The sequence below is a fragment of the Thalassophryne amazonica genome, chromosome 12 (assembly GCF_902500255.1).
Source record: "Thalassophryne amazonica chromosome 12, fThaAma1.1, whole genome shotgun sequence".
In the NCBI taxonomy this organism is placed as follows: domain Eukaryota; kingdom Metazoa; phylum Chordata; class Actinopteri; order Batrachoidiformes; family Batrachoididae; genus Thalassophryne; species Thalassophryne amazonica.
The window spans coordinates 64,700,837-64,726,661 of record NC_047114.1 but is presented as its reverse complement, the minus strand read 5'-3'; the positions used below and the strand labels follow the sequence as shown (position 1 = coordinate 64,726,661).

Below are 25,825 nucleotides of genomic sequence, written 5' to 3'. Positions count from 1 at the left end.
TCGATGTTGCTCTAAAGGGGTATCGGGGAAATGCATTACACAATGTGTCCAAACATTCCTGGGCAGATGATGTGTTCAGTGTTTGCTCACCTGCAGGTCATCAGTGGAGCAGATTTGACATAGTCAAGAAATTGGTGCAGTTAGTACCACAGTTAGTAGTTCATATATGCCTCACAGGTCACAGACCCCACAGCGAGTACACAGTGTGCATGATTCCTTTATGGTTCGTGACCTATTTCAATACCTGAAATCATCATCAGTAATAATCATGACTGAGCTGACGAAAACACCAAGGTGACTGCTTCTGTTTAGGCATATTAGCTGCTCTTCTGAATTGCTCACACAAAATCTAAAACAAGTACAATTAGTATGATTACCTCCTACGCTTAGCAGTTTGGAGCACCACCTTTAGCAAGAACTTCAACGTCAAGAATCTTCCAATAACTTCACATCAGTTTTTGTTTCACTATGGATGTATACTGGCTGTTTGCAGAATTGCTTTAATTCATGTTTGCGAGGCGAGAGGCAGTACTTTGAGTAAGACACACAACAGAGTCTTAATTTTCTTTGAAACATTCATGTTGTCTTTTATGTGATAGCTTCATATCATGGCGAAAAGATCTGATATTCTCCTTTAAAGATTTCAACCTTTGTAGTTCTGTCACTTATGGCGAGTTCATCAATTCTCCCCATGTGATGGCTGCACCTGACTTGCTGTGATGTTCTTATTGTTAAAAGCTGTGTTTATGCTACACCACATGTGATGGAACCTACAATTCCTAAAACTTTCACTTTGGCTAATTAGTTCACAAAACATTATTCAAAAAATTTTGGAGTTGATAGTGGAATGAAGGACCTTCATTAAGGCGAGCGAGTTCTGCTGTTCTGTTGAGGTTCTTTTGTGACGCCTCTGTTGTTGGGTTGTTGATGTTGTCTTGGTTGAAATTACAGCACTTTTCTGAGTTTTATTGGTGGAGTAGATAACATCAATTTTACAGCAGTATCATGCATTTGATGGTACAAGAACCAAATATGGTATGATGATTCCCAAGGCAGTACTTACCAAATCTGGTCAGTTGGCCACCAAAATGGCAGCCGTTTTCCGAAATGGACACCAAAATGATGTACTGAAATTACTTTTTGCATAAAAATGCTCCTATCACAATGGATCAGTTTACAGCATCAGTGAAATTCAAGATGGGGACTAATTTCAAGATGGCATCAAATTGGTCCCAAAATTACCCCCCACTGCAGAAAAATGTTTGTTGTTACTTATTTGATTTGTGTGATCCTGGTGTCAATTTGAAGGTTTTCAGGCAGGCCAGATTTAATTTTTCATATTCCAACAACAATATGACACTCTTAGTGGCAAAATTTGTCCACATTGACTGCAGATATTAAAAATAACAACACAATATATTCAACACTTAACACCTGTTAATAAACCAACATATACAGCAGTTTCAAGACATGAACACTCAAATCATGTGCTGGGTGGAAACCGTTAATGTAATAAACGTCAATCTAATTTGGCACATAAGCAAAATAAACAATAAGTACAATAAATAACAAATAAAATAATATAATAGAACAAAATGGGGGCAGCACAGTGGCTTTAGTGGTTAGCACTGTTGCCTCACAGCGAGAAGGTCATGGGATCGATTCCCACCTGTGGCCTTTCTGTGTGGAGTTTGCGTGTTCTCCCTGTGTTTCTGTGGGCTCTCTTGGGTGCCCCGGCTTCCTCCCACATCCAAAGACACACAGGTCAGGTGGATTGGCTCCACCTGACCCTTTCAAAACCACATGAGGAGAATGAGCATGCTTGGCGAAACCACAATGGTGGATGAAACCCCTGCAGATAATTTGGAAACCCCATCAAGGTCGGTTGTGTGCTGGTGTTGCCGACTGAACGGTCCCCCTAAAAATCAGCCCCCCTGCCTTCACTGCGCATGCGTCATTTCGGAGTGTTAGCAGCAATTCATCAATTATAGCCTCGTTTTTGCTTAAAACTGCACTCCAGTCATCATCTTTCTCAGCGACAGATATCTGAAGCTTTTGTAACAATCATTTCCACATAAATTCAGCATTATTTCATCATAAAAGACAGGGGAGCGATCAGAGCGCAGCAGCAGCACATCTGAGACTGACTCTGAATCTGACTCTCTACACCCAACACGATCAAACGGAATAATTATTAACCATCAGATGACAACGTAAAACCTCTTAAATCATTCTAACGTCAGTTTTAAGCAGAAATGAGGCGGTTTTAAGTAGAAACAAGGCGATAATCGGTGAATCACTACTGACGCTCCGAAATGATGCATGCGCAGTGAAGGCAGGGGGCTGATTTTTAGTGGGGGACCATGTTGGTCGGCGACACCGATATCCATGTGAATGGGACCGAATGGTTTGGCACACATAATACGGTCAGCTCAACTTTCACAAGGCTACACACAATTTTTAAAATGTAACAAGTGTGAAAAAAGGGATCTTATTCTTTATATCACCATGTCAGTATGGCACAAAAACAAACACAGAACATGAATTACTCCTCCATGGTGAGCCACAGGAACACGTTTCATTAAGTTATAAACCCAACCCCAGAAAACACCAGCGTTTGTGTTCAGCAACTGCCACCTGGCAGCCCCAGAGGCTTTTCCAGCCTGTGAGAGCGGCCGAGTGTCCTGTGATTCTGTCCCATTGAAGGTCTTCTTAGTGTTGTTTTTTTGCTTCTCCACTGCTTTAGGGGATGTCATCCTCTTGTGGGAGCTCAATGAAAACCTGTCATGATTTCAGATTATTCATGGTAACGTGTGTAACTTTGAATCTGAACAAGTTTAAAACAGAACGAAAAACAAAATAAAAAGAAAAGTGGCTTCATTAAAAAAAATCTAAAAGCCACTTTAGAGAAAAAATATCTAAAAGCTGCTTCAGACCAGGTCTAACGCATATGCATTGAGGCAGTTAAAAAAAAAAAATCTCATTACATTTATTAGTATCAATATTTCCACATTCATTTATGAGTGAAATGACAGAGTTTTTAACTGCAGTGGGAGCTGATACATATTTACCTAATTGCTCTAAGGACATATTTTTAAAAATTGAGTTTGAGAGTTGGATTTAAGTCTTTGAGTAGTAATAAATGAATCATGCCACAAATTATCACTTCAATGTGTATCTGATGTTGGAAATGTATTGGTAGGAGTTGATGGCCAATAGACCTGGGCACGATTCCCAGTCATACAATGGGTGTGCGTCCTTGGACAGACCCTTCTTCTGCATTATCTCAGTGCACCCAGCTGTAATAAGTACTGACCTTGGCTGGAGAATTAGCCTGTGAGGAATGTTGTTCTCTTCAGGGGAGTCGTAGACTCTCATCTGCTTCATGCTATGGAATCCGGAGATAAGCACGGACACCATGGCCCTCAGGGCTTACATAGGACTTCTTCCTCTTCTGATGATGAAGGATGAAAGAGTTATTTATATACAGAACTATTTGGTGACATGAGAAATCCGATGCCGTCCCTGTGTTTGAACTCTTTCAGGTGATTATCTCTTTATGCAAAGTTGAATTTAATCAGGTTTCTCCTTTGGGCTTTTACTCACAAAGAGACTAAACCATATCTGGTCCTTTGGAACAACCCAGTCCATCTTCATAATACCCGCGTCCAACCCAAGACGTCAGAGGATAGAAAGCCACTATTTCAGTGTTTGTTGTTTAACACATGGATTTTTGTAAAGAGCCTCTTAGTTTGTTACGGTAAAAGTCCCTGTGGAATAACTTACTGTACAAGGTACAAGATTACAATTACAAATAAACTGAAGTTCTTTAAAATGCAGCCTATCCAGCATCCCGCCTCACGCCCTATGAATGCTGTGAGTACTAACCTATTAAGTAATATTCCATTTTGTATATAATAGTAATTTTTATTTTTATAGCACGTGCTGACAATAAATGTCAAAACACAAACATTAAATATTTAACATCCAGTAAAATAGAGTCTAACACATAACTGCAGGAGAATGAAGGTCTATGTCTTTACGTTCTTGGTGCTACCTGTCTTACTGTGGTTGTGAGACTTGGACACTAATCAGTGACCTAAGGCAATACCTGGATGTCTTTGGTACGAGGTCTCTATGGAGAGCATCCTTGGATATGGTGGAATGACTTTATATCAAACAAATGGTTATTTGGGTGACTGAGTCGAGGAGTATCAATTGCAATGTGATGGCATCAGCAACAACTTTTGGTTCATATTTGGACTTATAATGTTTCTTATTATTTGCACAGTAGGGAAGGCGGGGCACAGGTGGATCTGAAATGTTGTTTTGCGGCAGCATAAACACATTATGCATAGGTTTAGGTCATTCTATTGTGGATTTAATACCGCAAGTTATTGTTTATTAGGCTGTGTTATTTATGTGTCCCCAAGTGTAATTTCAGGTGTTTTAAATCAATTTTAAAATTTTTGATTCACTGTGCCCCGGACCTAATTCCCGGGGCGCAGTGAATCAGTGTCTGGGGCACAGTGAGTCAACTTAGAATATAATGAAAAACACATGATTATAAGATTTCTTCAAAATTAGTAATATATGCTGATGCATAACAAACCTATAATCCAGCAAACCAGCTAGTAATGGTGAGTGCTTATATAGTGGATATAAGTCCTTTAGAAACTTATAAATACAACTCTCATAATTCTGTTCAAAATGTGAAAACACTTGTTTATATACACAAATTATAGAAAATATTAATGGAAAAATAAATGTATAAGCTTCAACAAATAATATTTGCCATCCACTTGATACTGGGCTTAATAAAACACTTTCTAGACTGATTCACTGTGCCCCAGGTGCACGTGACACACACGAGTCTTGTTCTCAATGCTGATAGTCTGGGGAAACATAACACCGGAATGCTCATCATTGGACGGGGTAGGTCTTCTAATAATAACAATTTTGGGCCACCTGTTCCGCTGTTGTGAGAAATAAATACAAAGACACTGACAGCCACAAAATTTACTTTTGATAGAAAAAAACTGACTTCACTTGCCACTTAGTTTTACCCTTAATGTATCCAAAAACCAAACACTAATTTATAAGGGGGGATGTCTTATGCAGTGAAAAATATGGCATAATGGCTGCAAATATATATGTAGTTTTGCAGATATTGCTACTGATTCACTGTGCCCCATGGATCACCCTGCCCCGTTTTCCCTATGTACAAGGGTAAACAGGATGGGTGTGTTTACATTAGTACATGGCAGAAATACAGCATCTATAAAGGTTTTATTCTCAGATGGCACACATGAGCCTGACATCAGCTTGAAGAACATTCTGTGGTTTGATGAGGCCAAACAGAGATTTTGAACCTCAGCCTTAAAGGCTTGGGAAACTTGGTGGTGGTAGCATCATGCTCTGTGGGGATGTTTCTCTGCTACAGGTCTCTGAAACTTGACAGGCTACAGACAAATGATGCAATGAAATACATGAAAAACTTGAAAGAAACTGATGCTGTTTGCAACCTGAAGACAACAAACCCAACTATTAAGCCAAATCTACCCTCGATTGACTTGAAAACAACATTATTGCTCTGGACTGTTCAAATCAGAGTCCAGATCTTAATATACCGGGAATTTAAAATATTTGTTCACATTTGATACTCACACAATGTGACAGAATTTGAAGAGGAAAACCTGTGGTGTCCAGATGCATTTAATATTTATACCGATTGTGACCGCAGGACCTTTGTGGCCTGGACGGCGGTGGGATCGACTCAGACGGCTCTACCAGGTCAGCCAAAGGGGAATTCCCCGTTAGCCAAGCTATCGGGAACGTCTTTTCAATCAGGACCCAGGATCTTCATCCCGCTACATATCTCCCCACCATTTTTGACTTTGTCCCGAAGTCACAGGTGCATTTAAGCATGTTCTGTGACTACCCACATCCTGTTCGTGACGCCAGATTGTGACCGCAGGACCTTTGTGGCCGGGACGCGGTGGGATCGAACCCAGACGGCTCGCACTAAAGACCATATCTCTACCAGGTCAGCCAAAGGGGAATTCCCCATTAGCCAAGCTATGGGAATGTCTTTTCAATCAGGACCCAGGACCTTCATCCCGCTACATATCTCCCCACCATTTTTGACTTTGTCCCGAAGTCACAGGTGCATTTAAGTATGTTCTGTGACTACCCACATCCTATCGTGACGCCAGATTATGACCGCAGGACCTTTGTGGCCGGACGGTGGTGGGATTGAACCCAGACGGCTCGCACTAAAGACCATTCCTCTACCAGGTCAACCAAGGGGAATTCCCCGTTAGCCAAGCTAGTGGGAACGTCTTTTCAATCAGGACCCAGGACCTTCATCCCGCTACACACTGAATATTTTATGTTTCCATTTTCTTTTTTAATACAGATCTTGGTGTAGAGATTTTTTTCCACTTTTGGATTCAAGGACCTTATTTCATATTTTTTGCATAAATGTTTTCAGGTTGGGTATGGGAGCATGCACTGGTGCCACATGTCACATGTGACGCCAACACTAGAGAAACATCTTGGGTCCTGGATCTCAACCATTCAGGCAAACAACTGCTCCATTCTCACCTCCTAAAAATCTGAAAATAGCCATCTTCCACAGCCAGGTGAAACATGGGCACCTCCCCCACCCCTCCGCCAGGCCTTTCCCAACTGGTACTTGTTAACACTGGGGGACCGTTGTGTTGAATCATGCCAAGAGAAATGTGCCATATGACCAAAATGTTGTAGCTTGCGCTTTCTCAGTGTCTCCATCTCAGTTCTGAGTATCCAGCTCAAATCTGAGTATCCAGAGATATGAATGTGACTGCTGAGATAAGTGAATCTCTACAAGGACCACACTGCATATACAAGGGGTGATTGAGAAGTTTTGAGCCTGACCAAGAAACGTAGGATGTGGTTCTCCACCTTTTGCATGCTGAGAAACCAACATTTCTCAAGAATGTATGATGTTTTGACTCACTGGGTGCAGTGGTGAGTCTAAGTTATTGGTTTCCGTCACGAAATACATCACCCAAGTGTAAATTTATGCTTGAACTTTCTGATTTTCACCCATGACCAAAATATGGCCATCAGGTATTGCAGAGACCTTGTAATACCCGATGGCCATCCGTCCATCTGTTCATCTGTCTGTGATCAGCATAAGTCCAGTCCTATTACTGCCAGGGTCTGCAAATTCACAGGGAACATTCTTGGGACACAGACCTTGAACAAGTTAAAAGATGGCTAACCTTGACCTATTTTAACAGGTCAAAAGGTCACATTCTGTTTCCCATTTTCATACTCATACGGCCGAGGGTATTTTAGTATTGTGTTTTTTTTTTTTTATCCAGATTCTGCTCTTATTGATGAATTGATTAATTTCTGCTGTTTTGGGGCAGTCTCAAACTGATGAGAAATGACATGAATAAAATAAAATAAAACCCAAAGGGTATTGTGTTTCACAGGAAAGCATTAGAATAAATCAACAGTATTTGGACAAAACCATAAACAGCCTGTGATGCATCTTTCCTTCCTGTCAGAGCAGACACAGAAGATCAGCATCCAGTCAGTCATCTTTATTGTAAGGTGTCAGGCTACACGTTTCTCAGATGAGGTGATAATATCATTTCTTTGGAAGAGAGACAACAAAGACACTAACAATTATTACTGCGCACTAATTTGACTGCACAATATACAGGTGAGCTTCCCCTTCTCGCTGTGACAGGCTGCCCAAACTCCCCCTGAGGGAGGAGTCACCGCCTCTGGGTTCGTTACTCCAGTATTTGTTGAAACAATGAAGGATCTGTGGGATCATCAGAGAGAGATGGAGAAAGTTCCTTTTTTTCACCGGAATCAGTTTATTAGAAACTGTATCACATGTTTCAGCTGCAGGCAAAACACTGAAGTCATGACAACAACAAGACTCTTAATTTTACTGACTCTGGCAGAGGTAAGGAGATTTCATTTTTAATAACACTACAATATTCTCTTTTAATACAGCTGTTTTAATAAAACAATGCATGTTTCTTTCTATAAGAACATTCCTATTTGAAGCCTCCAGATAAAGAATAGTGCTCAGAAACCTATGAACACAAGCTCTTTGGAGTGTCATTTCTTTCAACAACATGTGGCATAGTCAGCCTTAGCTCAATAGACAAATTCATGCCGGCCTGAAACAAATACCTGCTTGGAGCACTCCTCAAATCTGTGCTGAGTGAAGGTAATGTGCAGCCTGTTGCCTCTCATACTCCCAGAACATGATACAGGGAATAATTTGCTTCAGGATATAACATGAAATACCACTAGCTTACAGTGTTGGAACAATGCCTCTGTTTGAAAATGTTGTATTTCCTGTTCTCCTCTATTCATTCACTAACTTGCTTTCTCTTATTTTCAGATGTGTGCCGCTCAGAATGGTAAATAAGCTTCACTTACCCTGTCATAATAATGAAGTTAAACTGAAATAATTGACAAAGTGCTAGATGATTCTTCTTCACATTGTGTTAAAATTTCAAAGAGCATTTATAATTTGAAAAATGTTGTTTTGTCTTCTTCAGACATCACTTTGTCTGTGTTTACTGTGACGTCTAAGAGTATGACAGTACAGTGGAGTGGACAAACCGGTGCCAGTTCCTACAAGATCACAGCAACACCCAAGAACTCTCCAGAACGGTCAGTATTGCTCAGTTCAGCGGAAACACCGTGATGGGTTCCGTCAACTCCCTGTCACCAAACACGGTGTACACCATGCAGCTAGAAGCCATGGACAACGCGCTCAATGTCCTCAGTAGTGCAGAGACTGAGGAGACAACAGGTAAGCAAGTAGTGACTATGCTACCAGTAGAAAAAAGAAGATACTGGATAGCTTGGCCACTGGACACCTGACTCTTGGATTCTCAATCATCCTTTATAATGTTATCTGATTAAATCCTAATATCAAAGTTTCCATACGCAGCCCAACGTACCAAACAGAATAATAAGGCAGATGGGTCATGTCACAAACTCTGTCAGTCAAGACATGTGTTAGCACTGCACAATGTCAATCCACCACACCACAGAACCGTCATGGACGGCATCCACCCAGGCAGACAACTGGTTCATTGCCACCTTTTCAAGCAAACTCTGTGACTAAAAATTATGCTATACAAAATGAAAGTGTAGAACGGGAAGCTCAGTGACATAAGGAATTGGGATAGTGATATGTAGACTTGGGTTTGAGTCCCAATAATACAACCTGTCTGTCTCCTTGGACAAGACACTTAATCTGTTTTGTCTCAGTCCACCCTACTATAAATGGATACCAGCCTTTGCTGGGAAATTAAACTGTGTTGTACTGGCATTCCATCCAGGCAAACCATAGACTCTCATACACTTTACAGTACAGAATCTGGGGATAAGCACGGGCACCAGTGGACTTCAGAAGTCTATACAGGACTTTTTCTTCAAATAAAAAAACAAGGTTGATGTAGAAACTTCAAATCACCATCAAAGTGATTTCCAGGCAGGCCAAAAACAAGAGAAGGTATTTTTAATCTACCCTAGCAGAGGATTTGTCTGTCTATTATTGATGATGATTAAGCTTCTGATAGAATCCATAATGAGAAGGTACTGCAAAGGTTATTAGACTTAGGGGTTTTCAGACTAGATTTAAATGACGACAGAATCAGACTCTTGAATGTCCATGGACATACTGTTCGAGAACACAAGCATAATGAGAAAAGCTTACAGCTCATCACCTCCTATTCATCTTCAGAATACATAGAAGACCTGCACTGATCTCGACTAAAAGCTCAGTAGTCCAATTCCAGGTGTGACCACTTGATGATACCTGTCTATGTCCCTCATACACATTGTCCCAGTCCGCCAAGGTGTCAGTAGACCTATGATGGACAATCATCGCATCCAGAGGACTTCATGCAGTGGAAACTGGAGATATACACCGGCCCAGTCGACCACCTTGACTGCAAAAGATTTACAGAGTCGTAAATACAAGTCTGAGACTTTTGAAATATGCAGATATCAGTAAAGCAAGCATGCAAAAAAAACAAACAAACAAACAAAAAACAGAAGACTTTGAAATGTGTACAGTTCAGAGAATGAGGGGGTATACTGGAAAAATATCAAAGAAATGAAAATGTGTAATTCTCTGTTCCACTCTACCATGAATTTGACTGGTGGTACAACAACAAAAGGTGCACCATGCACAGTTTCTCTAATCACAGCCACAGAAGACTATAACTCCTACAGAATTGTTATGGGAGTCTTGTTGGATTCCCTCACTCCTCTCCTTCTTGCAGTGCCACTCATTTTATAATTATTGCCTACTCCAGACAGATTTCCCATGCACTACCATACCGGGGCCAGATCTGTAAAGCCAGAGAGCTACCACTTCCGGCTAATGAAATAATTGTCTTTTGTTGCACCACAGAGATAATCATTGCGATTTAAAGTTTGCAACTTTGTTTGACTACACTCTCATCTGTTCTGCAGCTCCTGAGGTACCCAGCATTGACCAGGCCTATTCCAAGCACAGCGACAGTATCACAGTGGAGTTCACCGAGGTTTCCGGGGCCAACCGACTACATCTTGAGGGCAGAGTCACAGAAGAATGACTTTTTCTCTGAGACTGTGGTGACCGGCTCCCCAGGAACTATGGTTCAGCTGCAGCCCTACACAGAGTACAGGCTCAGTGTCATGTCCCTCAACTCAGGGGGGCGGAGCCAGCCCTCAAACCTCATCCAGGCCAGAACAGGTAGACCCCTCAACATCTCCTTTCGCCAAGTCTGGCTGATGCATTTATGGCGATTACTGAATACAAGTAATGTAGAGCTGGAATCATTAATAATCTTTCCATCATCTACACTTGTCCAGGCGCTGGAATTCAGAAGCCGTTTATGGCCACGTGAAATGAAACCATGGTGTTGCTCCTATAAAACAAAGCACATTGTCTCACTCCGCCGGCCATAACGGCGAGTCATTTCACTGTCTATTGTTACCCAGTCGACTCACCGCAGCAAATGCAGGAGGGTAGAAACTATATCCATTAATCTGCACCATACTGTTCTCGTAATGTGAAAAGTTAAACCATGAAAACTGGGCTTTTGCGTTTCCTGAAGGAGAAATTAATGCAACACAATCACATATATTAACACTTCCTTGGGGGAGGGAATTATGGGAGGAATGTGGCAGAGTAATAGATCTGTGTATTGGCGCATATAATTATTTGTTGTTAAGCTGCTACATCAGAACAACATAAGATGCTGACTGATGAGCTGATCGCACTCCTTCCCTCTCTGTAGTGGTGATGGCCCCCGAGTTGAATACCACGTCACCTAACGGTGACACCATCCTTGTGTCGTGGCTCCCTGTGCAGCACGCTGTCTTCTACACCCTCATCGTCATCCAGGAGGGCTCCAGTGACCGAATCACAATAAACACCACAAACACTGCAGTGACCTTTGATGACCTTCAACCAGGAATGACCTATTGCATCAAGGGCTCAGCCTGGGACTCATACAGCCACCCTGGAGATGACCTCACCATCTGCCAGATTACCCGTAAGCATGGCACAGGCAGCAATTGTGTCAAAGATCATGGGCCCTATCTTGACCATCTGTTGTGCACGATCTAAAGTGCACAGTGCAGGTGCATTTGGAGCACGTGTAACTCAGCTTTACTATTTACATCATCTGTGTACAAAGTAGGGTGCAAAGTGCAAAGGCATTGTACGAGGTGTCACTTGTAAGGTGTAAGGTAAGGTAAGGTGTCACACGTAAGGTGTCACTCGTAAGGTGTCACTTGGGCATAACATGAAATAAACCAATTGGAGTGTCACCTGCCATTGCTTCAAAAAGACACACAGGTGCACCAGCAACTGGCACAAATATTTAGATGGCAAACTCAGAAAAAAATCTTTTCTGGAAAGGCTTCTATGGACAATGCACAAAAAGCAGACGCAGCACCTCCTGTGACACTTCCACCTCCTCATTGTCCTCTAACCATCTGATCACCTACATAACCTGCTAGACCAGAGGTGTGCCATGAAAGGCCGGCAGTACAGGTTTTTCTTGCTACCGATCACCTCAGCAGGTAAAACCACCTGCTGAGGAAAACTGACACAGTCTTGGCCAAAAATGCCCAAGACGCAGATGGGCTGTACCGTGTGGTCCTGTGCTGACAGGAAGATAAGGCTCTGCATGTTTTCTTACATCCTTTAACTCACTCCTACACTTACAGGTCCACCAAGTCCTGATGTGGTCCATGTCCAGGTGACTCAGGGTCGGTCTGTTGGAATCGCCATTTACTGGCAGGCAGTGCAAGGAGCTGAGACCTACATGGCCTGGACCACCAACGGCCAAAACTGCACCTCAGCATTTACTAGTTTCTGTTTGATCACACCTGTGGAATGTGGACAGAACCACTCTGTCTCTGTCACAGCTTACAACAAGGCTGGAGCCAGCAGTCCTTCACTGCCAGAAGACTACGTCACAAGTGAGGACAGCACATGAGGACATTAGAAACTACCATAATACCACACTATTACGTCAGAAATTATTCTTTATTGTGAGTCATTGTCCTTCCCTCTCTCCATCAGATCCATGTCCACCAGAGAACATCTGGGTGGAGGAACTGAAGGCCAGCAACTGTTCAGTTGTGTGGGAGTCGGTACTGCTAGTGGAGTACTACATAGTTTTTATAAAGCGGGACGATGGAACTGAAAAGTCGTGTAACACCACCGACACCACATGCCCATTTTTTTGCATGTGTGGTTACACCTACCTCACCAGCGTCTTCCCGTACAACCAGGCCGGCACCAGTCCTTACACACACGTCCGCAACTACACCATGAGTACGGCAGTCACACCAAAGCAATACAGTACCACTCAGTGCCACACTACACACATATAGTACCACAAAACATACAGTACCACACCATAAAACATACAGTACCACACAGTACCACACCACAAAACATACAGTACCACTCAGTGCCACACTATACACATATAGTACCACAAACACCACAAACGCTGCCGTTAGAACCTCCATGAAAGCAAAACAGCAGATATACTGAAAATTTGAGTTTTTTTCAAAAAAACAAAAAACACTCCCTTTACTGTATAGTTCACAATATTGTTTTGAATCAGAAAATGGGGCACTGGGAAGTGTCTGTCAAAATTCTAGCAATACATCTTAGAAAATGCCCATAGCATGGAAGATTTAACTATTTTTATTTTAAATTTCCACCCTGCGATTCTTTACATTTCTTTCAAACTGTAAATTACAGGTGCTTCACCAGATTATTATTTTTTTCTTCACAATGTCAGATATTCAATGGGTCCTTGGTTCGCATACAGCAAAGTCAATGTTACTAAACAGAATGGCAGATTCTGGAAAATTACCAAATTGCTGGAATTTCTTGTAAAAGCTTTTGTATTGGCAGCATTGAGGAACTTCTTCCTCTTTCAGCTGCTTCCATTAAGGGTCACCACAGCAGAGGATATACGTATTTCCATCTCAGTTTGTTGTCTAAAACACCTTCTGTCACACTAACCACCTGCATGTCCTCCCTCAGCACATCCATAAACTTTCTCATTGGCCTCCCTCTTGTCCTCTTGCCTGGTGGCTCCATCCTCAACATCATTCATCCATCTATTTTCTATACCCACTTACTAGAATGACAGGTCATAGTGGTGTTGGACTCTATCCCAGCAGTCACAGGATGTGAGGCAAGGTACAAACTGGACAGGACGCCAGTCTATTGCAGGGCCACATGTACACAGGCAAATCATTTACATTTGCATGCACACCTACGGCCACTTTAAAGTTTCCAGTTCACCTAACTCGAATGTCCTTGGAGGTGGGAGAAAGCTGGAGTACCTGGAGGGAATCCACACAAACATGAAGAGAGCATGCAGACTCCACACAGAAAGGACTAGGTGGGAAGAGAACATGGGAGCTTCTCAGTCTGAGGCTAGTCTCAGCATCCTTCTCCCTATATACCCTGGGTCTCTCCTCTGCACCTCAAACCATCTCAAGCTCACCTCTCTGACTTGTCTCTTCTTTCCACAGCATATCTCCACTTCTCCAGAGCCCTCGCAATTTGCTCTCTACTCACACTACAGATGACAATGTCATCTGAAAACATCATAGCCCATAGATACTCCTGTCTGATCTTGTCCGTCAACCTGCCCATCAACAATGCAAACAAGAAACGGCTCAGAACCAATCCTTGATGTATGTAATCCCACCTTCAACTTAATGTATCCAACATTCTTACTGCTCATCTTACTGCTGTCACACTGTCCTTGTACATATCCTGCACCACACTCACATACTTCTCTGCCACTCCACATTTCCAACAGAATGCAAGAACCTTATTGTCCACAATGCGGAAATTTGCCTTTAGTTTCACCATAAAAAATACAGTATCTCTTTTCTTGGCACCCTGTCATATTTCTCCATCAGCACTCTCAGAGTAAACATTGCATCTGTAGTGCTCTTTCCCCACAGGAAAAAAAAAACATATTGATGCTCACAGATCTTCACTTCTTTTCTAAGCTTAGCTCCCAGTAGTCATTTCCACAACTTCATTCTATGGCTGATCAACTTTATGTCTCTGTAGTTATGGCAGAGCTATACATCACTCTTGTTCTTACAAACTGGAGCCAGTGCACGTCTTCTCCACTCCTCAGGCATCCTCTCAGTTTCCAAGATTTTATTAAACAACCTGGAAAACATCCTCTTCATAGCTGTCCTCACTACATCCTCGCTAATTGGTTACACTTCATTATTTTCTCTCTCCATATTATCCAGCCTTCTCTCCCTATCATTTTCTTTACAGGAAACATTGGGTGTATTTAATAGCCCACCTGTAGAACCAGTGCCTTTTTGCATTTAAGAGCAGGAAAGAAGCTAATGTGTTTTGATGATAGCAGAAACCTAAACAAATATGGCAAATTCTACAGAGACAGGAAGTGCGCGTTGGTGATCTTAAACACTCATATGGCTGTGCTGGTCTAAAAATGACGTGGTCAGACATAGAGCTGGTGCATTCATATACCATCGAAAACCAGGTCTAAAGTCCAGCACTGTGTATTTCTTTATTTACAGAGTGAGGAATTCAAATGTGCCTTACGTAAGCAGGTTCTCAACATATGCACACCTTGCTTGCCTACACATAATAACGAAAACCTCTATTTTGTTACCCAGGATTAATTATCATTGTCACATACTCTAGCTTACATTTGTTTTTCTCTTCTCATCCCCAAAGTTCCATGTTGCCCACAGGAAGTCTCCATAACTCTGGTTTCCACAGAGACCCTTGAGATCACGTGGTCATCTGTCAAAGGGGCGGAGCTGTACAAAACGACAGCTGTGCAGACTGATGATGTCATCCACTGTAATGACACAGCACCAATGTGTGTACTGTCTGATCTTAGGTGCAACACAATATATTCTGTGGTAGTCACGCCTTGCAGTGAACTACAGGGATGCAACCACACGTGCACGCCGCACACACATGAGACAGGTATTGAAAAATTAAAAACTCAAAAACACATAGTCTGACAATCATCTGACAAATATCCATATCTTCATTTATCCCACGTCTTGTGTGTCCATCAGCTCCATGTGCTCCAGCGATCCTGAATGTGATGCAGACCAGCGACTCAACATACAGAGTACTTTCCACAACCCCAAATACACCAAACACAAATTATACCATCACTGCCATTGGACGTCATGACACGCACTCTTGTCACACGAGGAGCAGCCTCTGTGAGCTCACACAGCTGCAGTGTGGTTTGACCTACGATGTCACGGCAGTCGCCACCACAAGTGTAGGACAGAGTCTCCTTGGATACACCTGGCCTTTGGAGACAGGTATGCACATGCACCTCATTATAACTGAGATGTAAAAGTCATGTTCAGTTCAAAGTGCTCACAAGTTCACATAATTATGTTGTGTGAGTAAGTGAGCGGTCACAAAGCAGCCACTTCCAGTCCACTTTGTTATTCTGCAAAGAAAAGCAGATGGACACTTGGAAGGTGAACACAGATACCAAGCAAAGCTGATATTTCCACTGGGATCAACAACATTATTGCGTTGTAGTCCAATTTATTTCACTACGGCATGTTCAATAACATCGTGTTTGTCCAAATGTATATTTTACTGTAAGTGAACTGGTCCATATTTCCCCAAAACAGTTGATTTAATATTTTTACACATTTCTGAAAGCACATCGGGAAATATACTGAACACTGTTGATGACCGAGGTCAGTTGGACATTTTGTCCAAAATGACACAAACAGCAGTTTTTATCAGACACATTTACAACTTTACCCTTTTATCACTCCTAAAATTTACTACACTTCAGACAAGCTTCTCAAAGATGATGCAGTATTTTCTTAAGATGTGACATGGACTTTGGCATCTGCCGCCAGAATTTCACAAGTTCATACACACACACACACACACACACACACACACACACACACACACACACACACACACACACACACACACACACACACACACACACACACACACACACACACACACACACACGTCACTTTAAGAAATAAAACATTGAATTTAATTGATAAAGTTAAGGTAACATTTTCCACATAACATTATCAATTAAGTGCGAAACAATATTGTAATTGAAATTAATTAAATCAAATGAAACATTATTACTTAAATACCTAAAATTAACAATTGCAAGTATGTATATATATATATATATATATATATATATATATATATATATATATATATATATATATATATATATATATATATATATATATATATATATATATATATATGCAGCCTGCTTGTATGGACGGTTCAGTTCACACAGTAAATTTTGCAGAGTAAAATATACTCTGCCAAGATAACATTTGGTCCCAGTCCAAATAGAGTTAAATACACTCTATTATAGAGTCAAATCAGCTCTATCATCAGGTCAAATCAAGTTTTTCAACTCCAATAAGAGTCATTAACAGCATGATAGAGTTGATTTTACACTGTGATAGAATTGATTTAGCACTAGGATAGAGTATATTTAACTCTATTTGGACTGGAACCAAATGTTATCTTGGCAGAGTATATTTTACTCTGCAAAACTGTGCAGTCAAAATGTGCAGCAGCCTTTAATTTTGTTACACAGTACATTCTGCAGAGGAAAACTGGCTCAACTCTAACAAGAATCATTTATATAATGATGGAGTTGATTTAACACCATGACAGAGTTTATTTAACCTAATTTGGAATGTTGCAGAGTCAGTGAATACCCTTGAATGTTCCAGATGAAGACTAAGGCTTTCAATGACATCCTGGATTCAGCATTCAGAAATGTAATCTCTATGTGGTTAAAGTGTCAAACATTCACTTATCTCAGCAGTGTCATTCATGCCTTCAAAGTGAGAGACGCCTGGGAAGAGCTTACAGAATCATAAGGGAGCTGGATAAAGGTCTGACAATGCTGATATCTTTGTAGGACAATGAAGGTCCAAGTCTCTGGGGACCTGGTGCGTCCCGTTTTGCTGGACGGTTGTGAGACTTGGACATTGACCCAAGGTGGTGACTTTTCAGAGGAACCTTGGGTATCTGCTGGCTTGACTTTCTGATACATGAATGGCTACTTAGAGAGACTCAGATAAGGAGTATCACTTGCATTCTGAGGGAATATAAACTACAACATTTTAGGTATGTAGCACGTTTCTCAGAGTACGATCCAGCATGACATGTTGAGGACCCCAGAGACTGGAGAAGGGGAAGGGGAGGGCCACATTTCACCTGGATTTAATGGATAGATGTTACATTCGAGAGTTGGAGATGGACTGATTGTCTGGGTTGTGCGATTCAGGGCCCAAGACAGTTCTAAAGTCCAGCACTGTGTATTTCTTTATTTACAGAGTGAGACAGTGTACAGTGTGGTGGATGTGGTAATGTGTGGCACCAGCACATGTTCCCAGACCTGACCTGCAGTGTGACCAAATTCAGTTGCTCAACTCTAATAAGACTCATTCAGTGAGACCAAATGCCGTCCAATGAGACTCTTTTGCTATGTTCTACATAATTTTTGCAACTACAAAAGTAGTTAACTGTGTCTCATTCTGAAGTTGTTTTTTGTGAATGTTTTTTTTTTTTTTCTATTTTGAAAACCCTACCACCATATGCCGTCCCGATCTGAGGACAAATGCTGCTGGTTTACTTGCTGCTGGCATTGTGCCAAATGATTCACTGACTGACTGTTTTTGTTGTGACTGATGCCAACAGGAAGTGATTTTATGCCCCTTCATGAATTACCAGCTTCTTAAAGTGCGCTGTCCATGGTGCTGATAAGATATTGAATCAATTAATGTGGCTCATTTAATGGAAAGTGTCATGCTGCACATATAAGGTTTAACTGACTAAAATTTAATTCACAAATATACACTTTGTTTATCTGCCAGTCAAGATATTTCCATTCAAGCACAATTTAAGACTCAAACGAAGCATACATATAGAGTTTCCTGAATTTGCACGCAGTCAGTCTCTGTCTGGTCTGCTTGAGGTTTCTTCCTCAGAGGGAGTTTTTCCTTACCACTGCTGCTCTGGGGGTTAGTAAGGTTAGACCTTACTTGTGTGAAGCGCCTTGAGGCAACTCTGTTGTGATTTGGTGCTATATAAATGAAAAGAAATTGGAAAAAAAATTGAAAATCAAAGTGGCACCAATAAATATGTTCATGAGAAAATGATAATAAATGCAGAAATGATCTGTCTTGCTGTTTTCAAGGTCCGTGCTGTCCTACAACAGTGAGCGTGACTCAGGCCACTCAGGCTATGACCAATGTGAGCTGGTCACCTGGAAAAGGAGCTAGATCCTACATCACAACACTGACGTCTTCACGCGGACACACCAAATGCCACACTCTGGACACCCACTGCCTGATGGGATGCATCACGTGCAGCACCAACTACAGCATTGAGCTGGAAGCCATCAGCGGCACAGGACACATTTCACAGTGCAAATACCACGGATTCTCATCCAGTGAGGACAAACATGATAAATACACACAGTGATACAGAAACAGGGTGTGTGAATGAGGATGTGAGGTTTGGACTTTAAGATTTTTGTCTCAAATATTTAAGCTTTGGCAAATAACATGTAAAATGCATTGAGTGCATTCTGCAGTTTACATACAGTTGTATGTAAACGTTTGGGCACCCCTGATGATTTCCATGGTTTTCCTTTATGAATCATTGGTTGTTTGGATCAGCAATTTCAGCTAAATATATCATATCGTAGTGATATTTGAGAAGTGAAATGAAGTTTGTGGGATTTACAGTAAGTGTGCAATAATTCTTTAAACAAAATTAGGCAGGTGCATAAATTTGGGCAACTCAGCAGAAAAAATACACCAATATTTAGTAGATCCTCCTTTTGCAGAAATAACAGCCTCTAAACACTTCCTATAGCTTCCAATGAAAGTCTGAATTCTGGTTGTAGGTATTTTGGAATATTATTCTTTCCAAACCATCTCCAGTTCAGTCACATTTGGTGGTTTCTGAGTATGGACAGCCCGATTAAAATCACACCACAGATTTTCAATAATATTCAGGTCTGGTTCATATAAATATGCCTTCTGATCCCTTCTGCAAATAATTTATGGAAATTGTGGATGCATTAGTATTTCGGCAATGCATTCGGGACTCAATGCACATTAGTGGAAATACCCTGGATTTGGTCTTGCATGTGGTATTGCTGTCACGAATATTGACAACAGTGGTCTCTGATCACTCACTTATTAAGTTTACAGTTTCGCTGCCGTGTTTTGTGGAACAACAACCTTATTTATCACTACAGTGATGCATCAACTACTCAACTAAGACTGAACTCGAAGCTAGACTGCCTGATGTCTTAGCTTCACATTTGGCAAATACCCAATCAGTCTGTGGATAGTGTGCTCAAAAACTACACTCGACGTGATTGCGCCACCTTTGTTAAAATCGCGCACCCCCCCAAAACACAGTCACCTTGGTTCAATGATTACCTGCGTGACCTCAAGCATAAGGCTATAGGTCTAGAAGGAAAATGGTGTAGTTCAGAATTAGAAGTATTCCACCTTGCGTGGCGAGATGCTGTCTTAGACTATAAGCATGCATTACTGGCTACAAAGCGGACCTATTACTCTGATTTGATCAACAAAAACAAGCTTAACTCAAAGTTCTTGTTCCACACGGTGGCAACACTTATTCATGGACAACCATGAATAATATGAATATGCTCTCATTTTACAGCACAAGATTTCCTAGATTACTTTGAGAAGAAAATGGAAGACATTAGGTTAAACATATCCCAGCATGCCTTACCCCAGCCACTACACCCTACTATTGAGGTGGGCTCCATTAATGAGGTATTACCTAGATTTACAGAATTTGAGAGTATCTCTCTAGGCATGCTGATGAAACTCGTAACGTCAAAATAAAGCACAACCTGTTTATTTGATGCTATACCAACAAAACTGTTTAAGGACCTGTGGCCCACTCTTGGGCCAACTGTGCTGGAAATGCTTAATCTTTCTTTAACTTCTGGATCTGTTCCTAAATGTTTCAAATCTGCAGTGAATAAACCATTACTTAAGAAACCTAGTCTTGACCCTAGTGTACTGAAAAACTATCGGTTGATATCAAATCTATCATTTTGCTCTAAAATTCTGGAAAAATAGTAGTAGCATCTGCTGTTGACGCTACAAACTCAAAACTATTATGTTCAAACTGCTTTTTTAGCAATCCTGTGAATCACTAAACTAGTATTTAGTTGTATAACCACAGTTTTTCATGATTTCTTCACATCTGCGAGGCATTAATTTTGTTGGTTTGGAACCAAGATTTTGCTCATTTACTAGTGTGCTTGGGGTCATTGTCTTGTTGAAACACCCATTTCAAGGGCAGGTCCTCTTCAGCATAAGGCAACATGACCTCTTCAAGTATTTTGACATATCCAAACTGATCCATGGTACCTGGTATGCGATATATAAGCCCAGCACCCTAGTAGGAGAAACATGCCCATATCATGATGCTTGCACCACCATGCTTCACTGTCTTCACTGTGAACTGTGGCTTGAATTCAGAGTTTGGGGGTTGTCTCACAAACTGTCTGCGGCCCTTGGACCCAAAAAGAACAATTTTACTCTCATCAGTGCTCAAAATATTCCTCCATTTCTCTTTAGGCCAGTTGATGTGTTCTTTGGCAAATTGTAACCTCTTCTGCACATGTCTTTTATTTAACAGAGGGACTTTGCAGGGGATTCTTGCAAATAAATTAGCTTCACACAGGCGTCTTCTAACTGTCACAGCATTTACAGTTAACTGATCAATGGGTGAGCCTTTGCCATTCTGGCTATTCTTCTATCCATTTTGATGGTTGTTTTCCATTTTCTTCCACATGTCTGTTTTTTTTTTTTTTTTTTTGTCCATTTTTAAAGCATTGGAGATCATTGTAGATGAACAGCTTATACTTTTTTGCACCTGCGTATAAGTTTTTCCCTCTCTAATCAACTTTTTAATCAAGCTACGCAGTTCTTCTGAACGTCTTGAACGTCCCATTTTCCTCAGGCTTTCAAAGAGAAAAGCATGCTCAACAGGTGTTGGCTTCATCCTTACATAGGGGACACCTGATTCAAACCTGTTTGTTCCACAAAATTGACGAACTCACTGACTGAATGCCACACTACTATTATTGTGAACACCCCCTTTTCTACTTTTTTTTACTAATAGCCCAATTTCATAGCCTTAAGAGTGTGCATATCATGAATGCTTGGTCTTGTTGGATTTGTGAGAATCTACTTCATCTACTGGTACCTTGTTTCCCATGTAACAATAAGAAATATACTCAAAACCTGGATTAATCTTTTTAGTCACATAGCACTACTATTATTCTGAACACTATGGTACATCACATGGACAAAGTGAGGAACCTTGGGGTAATTTTTGATCCTACATTGTCCTTTGGCCTCCACATTAGAAATATTACGAGGACTGCTTTCTTCCACTTGCGAAATATAGCAAAGATTTATGCCATCCTGTCTATGGCTGATGCTGAGACCCTGATCTATGTGTTTAGCTCTTTTAGATTGGACTGCTGCAATATTTTATTTTCTGGTTTACCGCAGTCCAACATTAGGGGTATCCAATTGGTTCAAAATGCTACTGCCAGACGTTTGGCACGAAGCAGAAAGTTCAACCACATTACACCCATTTTGGCATCCCTTCACTGGCTTCCTGTCCCAGTGAGATCAGATTTTAAGGTTCTGCTACTAGTCTATAAATCTCTTCATGTACTGGCACCTCCCTACCTAGCTGACCTAATTAAACCTTGTGTACCCACCCGGGCTTTGCATTCTCAGGGTGCAGGACTACTTTGTGTCCCTTGGGTGAAGAAGTGTGCGGGTCACAGAACTTTCTCTTATCGTGCCCCTGTTCTGTGGAATGATCTCCCTGCATCAATAAAACAGTCAGATTCTGTGGAGGCTTTCAAGTCCAGACTTAAGACGCACTTGTTTTCCCTTTCGTATAGCTGGCATACTGGCATAGTATAGTTCTACGCTTTTCACTGTTTTAATTAATTTTATTAGGAAACGGAGCGGGCTGCAGCCTCAACTTTACCTAAATTCTGGGTCTTTTAGTGAAGCTTAGGGCTAGTGGGCAGCGATCACCTTAGTATTTCCTGTTTTTCTTGTTGTTTAATGCTGACAAATTATACTGTATTTCTTGTTTTTCTGATGCTTGATTGTTTTTTTTCTCTCTCTGTTTAAAGTGCAGCTCCATCCAGAAATGGGTGTGGTATTTGTGTTGGAGACCCTCCTGTCCTGTGCACCAACAGCTTTTCCTGTATATTCATTTTGTGAATTGTTCTGTAATTTATGTCTGTAGCATGGCCCAAGCAGAGGGTCACCCCTTTGAGTCTGGTCTGCTTGAGGTTTCTTGCTCAGAGGGAATTTTTCCTTACAGCTGTTGCTCTGGGGGTTAGTAAGGTTAGACCTTACTTGTGTGAAGCACCTTGATGCAACTCTGTTGTGATTTGGTGCTATATAAATGAAAATAAATTGAAAATTGAAAAATTGAAATTGGGGACTGAGATGGCCATTCCAGAACGTTGTACTTGTTCCTCTGCATGAATGCCTTAATAGATTTTGAGCAGTGTTTAGGGGAAGATCCAGCCCTGGTGCAACTTTGACTTTGTCACTGATTCATGAACATTGTTCTCAAGAATCTGCTGATATTGACTGTAATCCATGTGACCCTAAACTTTAACAAGATTCCCAGTACCTGCACTGGCCACACAGCCCCACAGCATGATGGAACCACCTCCAAATTTTACTGTGGGTACCATGTGTTTTCTTGGAATGCTGTGCTCTTTATCAGCCATGCATACTGCCCCAAATAACTCAATTTTAGTTTAATCAGTCCACAGCACCTTATTCCAAAATGAAGCTGGCTTGCCCAAATGTGCTTTAGCATACCTCAAGCTACTCTGTTTGTGGCGTGTATGCAGAAAAGGCTTCCTCTGCATTGTGGCATCATCCAGCATCTCCTTGTGCAAAGTGCACTGTATCGTTGAACGATGCACAGAGACACTATCTGCAGCAAGATCATGTTGTAGGTCTTTGGAGCAGGTCTGTGGGTTGACTATGACTGTTCTCACCATCCTTCATTTCAGCTTATCTGAGATTTTTCTTGGCCTGCCACTTCGGGCCTTAACTAGTACTGTGCCTGCGGTCTTCCATTTCTTCACTATGTTTCTCACAGTGGAAACTGACAGGTGAAATCTCTGAGATAGCTTTTTGTATCCTTCCCCTAAACCATGATGTTGAACAGTCTTTGTTTTCAGGTCATTTGAGAGTTGTTTAGAGGCTCCCATGTTGCCACTCATTAGAAGAGATGCAAAGAGGGGAAACATTTTCAAATGACCACCTTAAATACCCCTTCTCATGATTTGATTCACCTGTGTAAGGAGGTCAAGGGTCAATGAGTTTATCAAACCAAATTTGTGTTCCAATAATTAGTGCTAAATGTATTCAAATCAATAAAATGACAAGGGTGCCCAAATTTACGCACCTGCTAATTCTGTTTAAATAATTGTTGCACACTTTCTGTAAATACTAGAAACTTCATTTCACTTCTCAAATATCTGTGTGTACAACTGACAACCAATGATTTATAAAGCAAAATCATGAAAATTATCAGGGGTGCCCAAAGTTTTGCATACAACTGTAGGATGTACTCTTGCTGTTCTGATTATTTATTTGCTTCTTACATTTGAAAAAACAAAAAGCAAAACCCACAGCTGTAAAGGGGTGATAGCAAAAAGTGCTAACGCTGCCCGTCAACTCTAACCCACCAACATACTAACATTTTTGAATCATTGTTTTTGTTCATTTTAACACTTGCAACATGATTACAAAGCAACTAAATGCCAAACTCGAAGTTTGATGACAGTATTAAACACAACACAATCATATCAGCTTGATCCTGTAATCATGACCAAAGATCAACATTCAGGATCAGTGTGTGGATTCCCCACTCCCACCGATATAGAGTTGCACTAAAATGTAATGGCTCTTTTGACCCTTCACCAACCCCTCCACCAAGTTTAATTCAAATCCGTTCATGAGTTTTTGTGATAATGCTGTTGACATTTAAAGCAACAAATATGTGTCATCAAATAACCTCACTGGCAAGTAACAGGCAAGTTAAAAAATTATTTTATCTCTAACGTTTCAGTTTTATCTGTTTCAAACATCAAAAGGATCAATGAGGTTCTTTAAATTAGCAGCAAATTCAGTTTTGCAGCAGAAATGTGTCACAAACATCAACAAGCTGATTTGCTGCAGATTTGATAATGAAATGAAAAGCTGATGTCAGTGGAAAATCACTGTTAGAACTGGGTACAAAAGCTCAGCCAAAATGCAGTAAAACACCAAAAAACAAGACAACACCCCCACATATTCAAACCTCCAATCATTTTGTTTTAGGTGCATGCTGTCCGACCAATGTCAGGCTCTATCGCAGGAGCAACAACTCCTTACGGGTCTTCTGGCGCTCACTGGGCCTCCCTCATATCCAAAACCACACAGTAGAGGTGTACGGGACCAGTGCCAACTACTCTTGCACTGCAGTCGCTGGTGACGAATTCTGTGATTTCCAGGAGGAGATGTGCGGGGAAGTGTACACGGTGGTGGTGGCACCGTCGGGGCAGAACGGGGTCACAGTCGGCTTCTGCCAACCAAGGACATACGCGGGTGAGTTGTCAAGACTCACCTGTATGCAGACTCAGACAGCATATCTGATTTTATGTATAACCTATTTATGTTTTTGTGTCATTTTTACCAGTTCCTTGCCCAGGAAGTCATGTTGGAATGTGTAAGTAAAGTAAAGTTCGTCCCAATTCCTCCTTTCATCATTATTTTGCATCTTATTATCATGAAGCTTTTCTCATCCTTCTCGCAGTGATCCATCGAGGAAGAAGGAGTACGATTTAAACTGGGTGAGCTCACATTAAATAAGAACAAAGTGTTGCCACCGCACGTGGAAACAGTGTTGTGTAACAGGCAGCCAGGTTCAAACAACGTCTTCTGTTTGACATAATGGTTGTTGTTTGGGATTGTTTTGATGAAAGCTGCATTCACTTGAGCCCGTCCGTTGTGCTAAATTGTAGCTTCAAGGGTGTTGTGTGACCACGTTGCAGGCGGACGTGTATTTGAAGTTCTTTACTGTAAAGTGGCAACAAAGGGAGTGAAATGTTTTCAGGGAGAA

At 41.3% G+C, this 25,825-nt stretch overlaps 1 protein-coding gene across 1 annotated transcript; it reads left to right on the top strand.

Annotated features, from left to right (window-relative positions):
* The first annotated feature begins 7,873 nt into the window (after positions 1-7,873).
* On the top strand, positions 7,874-25,551 carry LOC117522605 (fibronectin type III domain-containing protein 7-like). Its single transcript, XM_034184051.1, is given in 15 exon segments — positions 7,874-7,969; positions 8,417-8,435; positions 8,577-8,696; positions 8,699-8,833; positions 10,510-10,592; positions 10,594-10,771; positions 11,319-11,576; positions 12,256-12,510; positions 12,614-12,868; positions 15,293-15,550; positions 15,646-15,903; positions 18,804-19,058; positions 25,045-25,311; positions 25,403-25,432; positions 25,520-25,551. Coding segments are annotated over 15 exon segments (2,445 nt in total). The 5' UTR covers positions 7,874-7,927.
* The last annotated feature ends 274 nt before the right edge of the window (positions 25,552-25,825 follow it).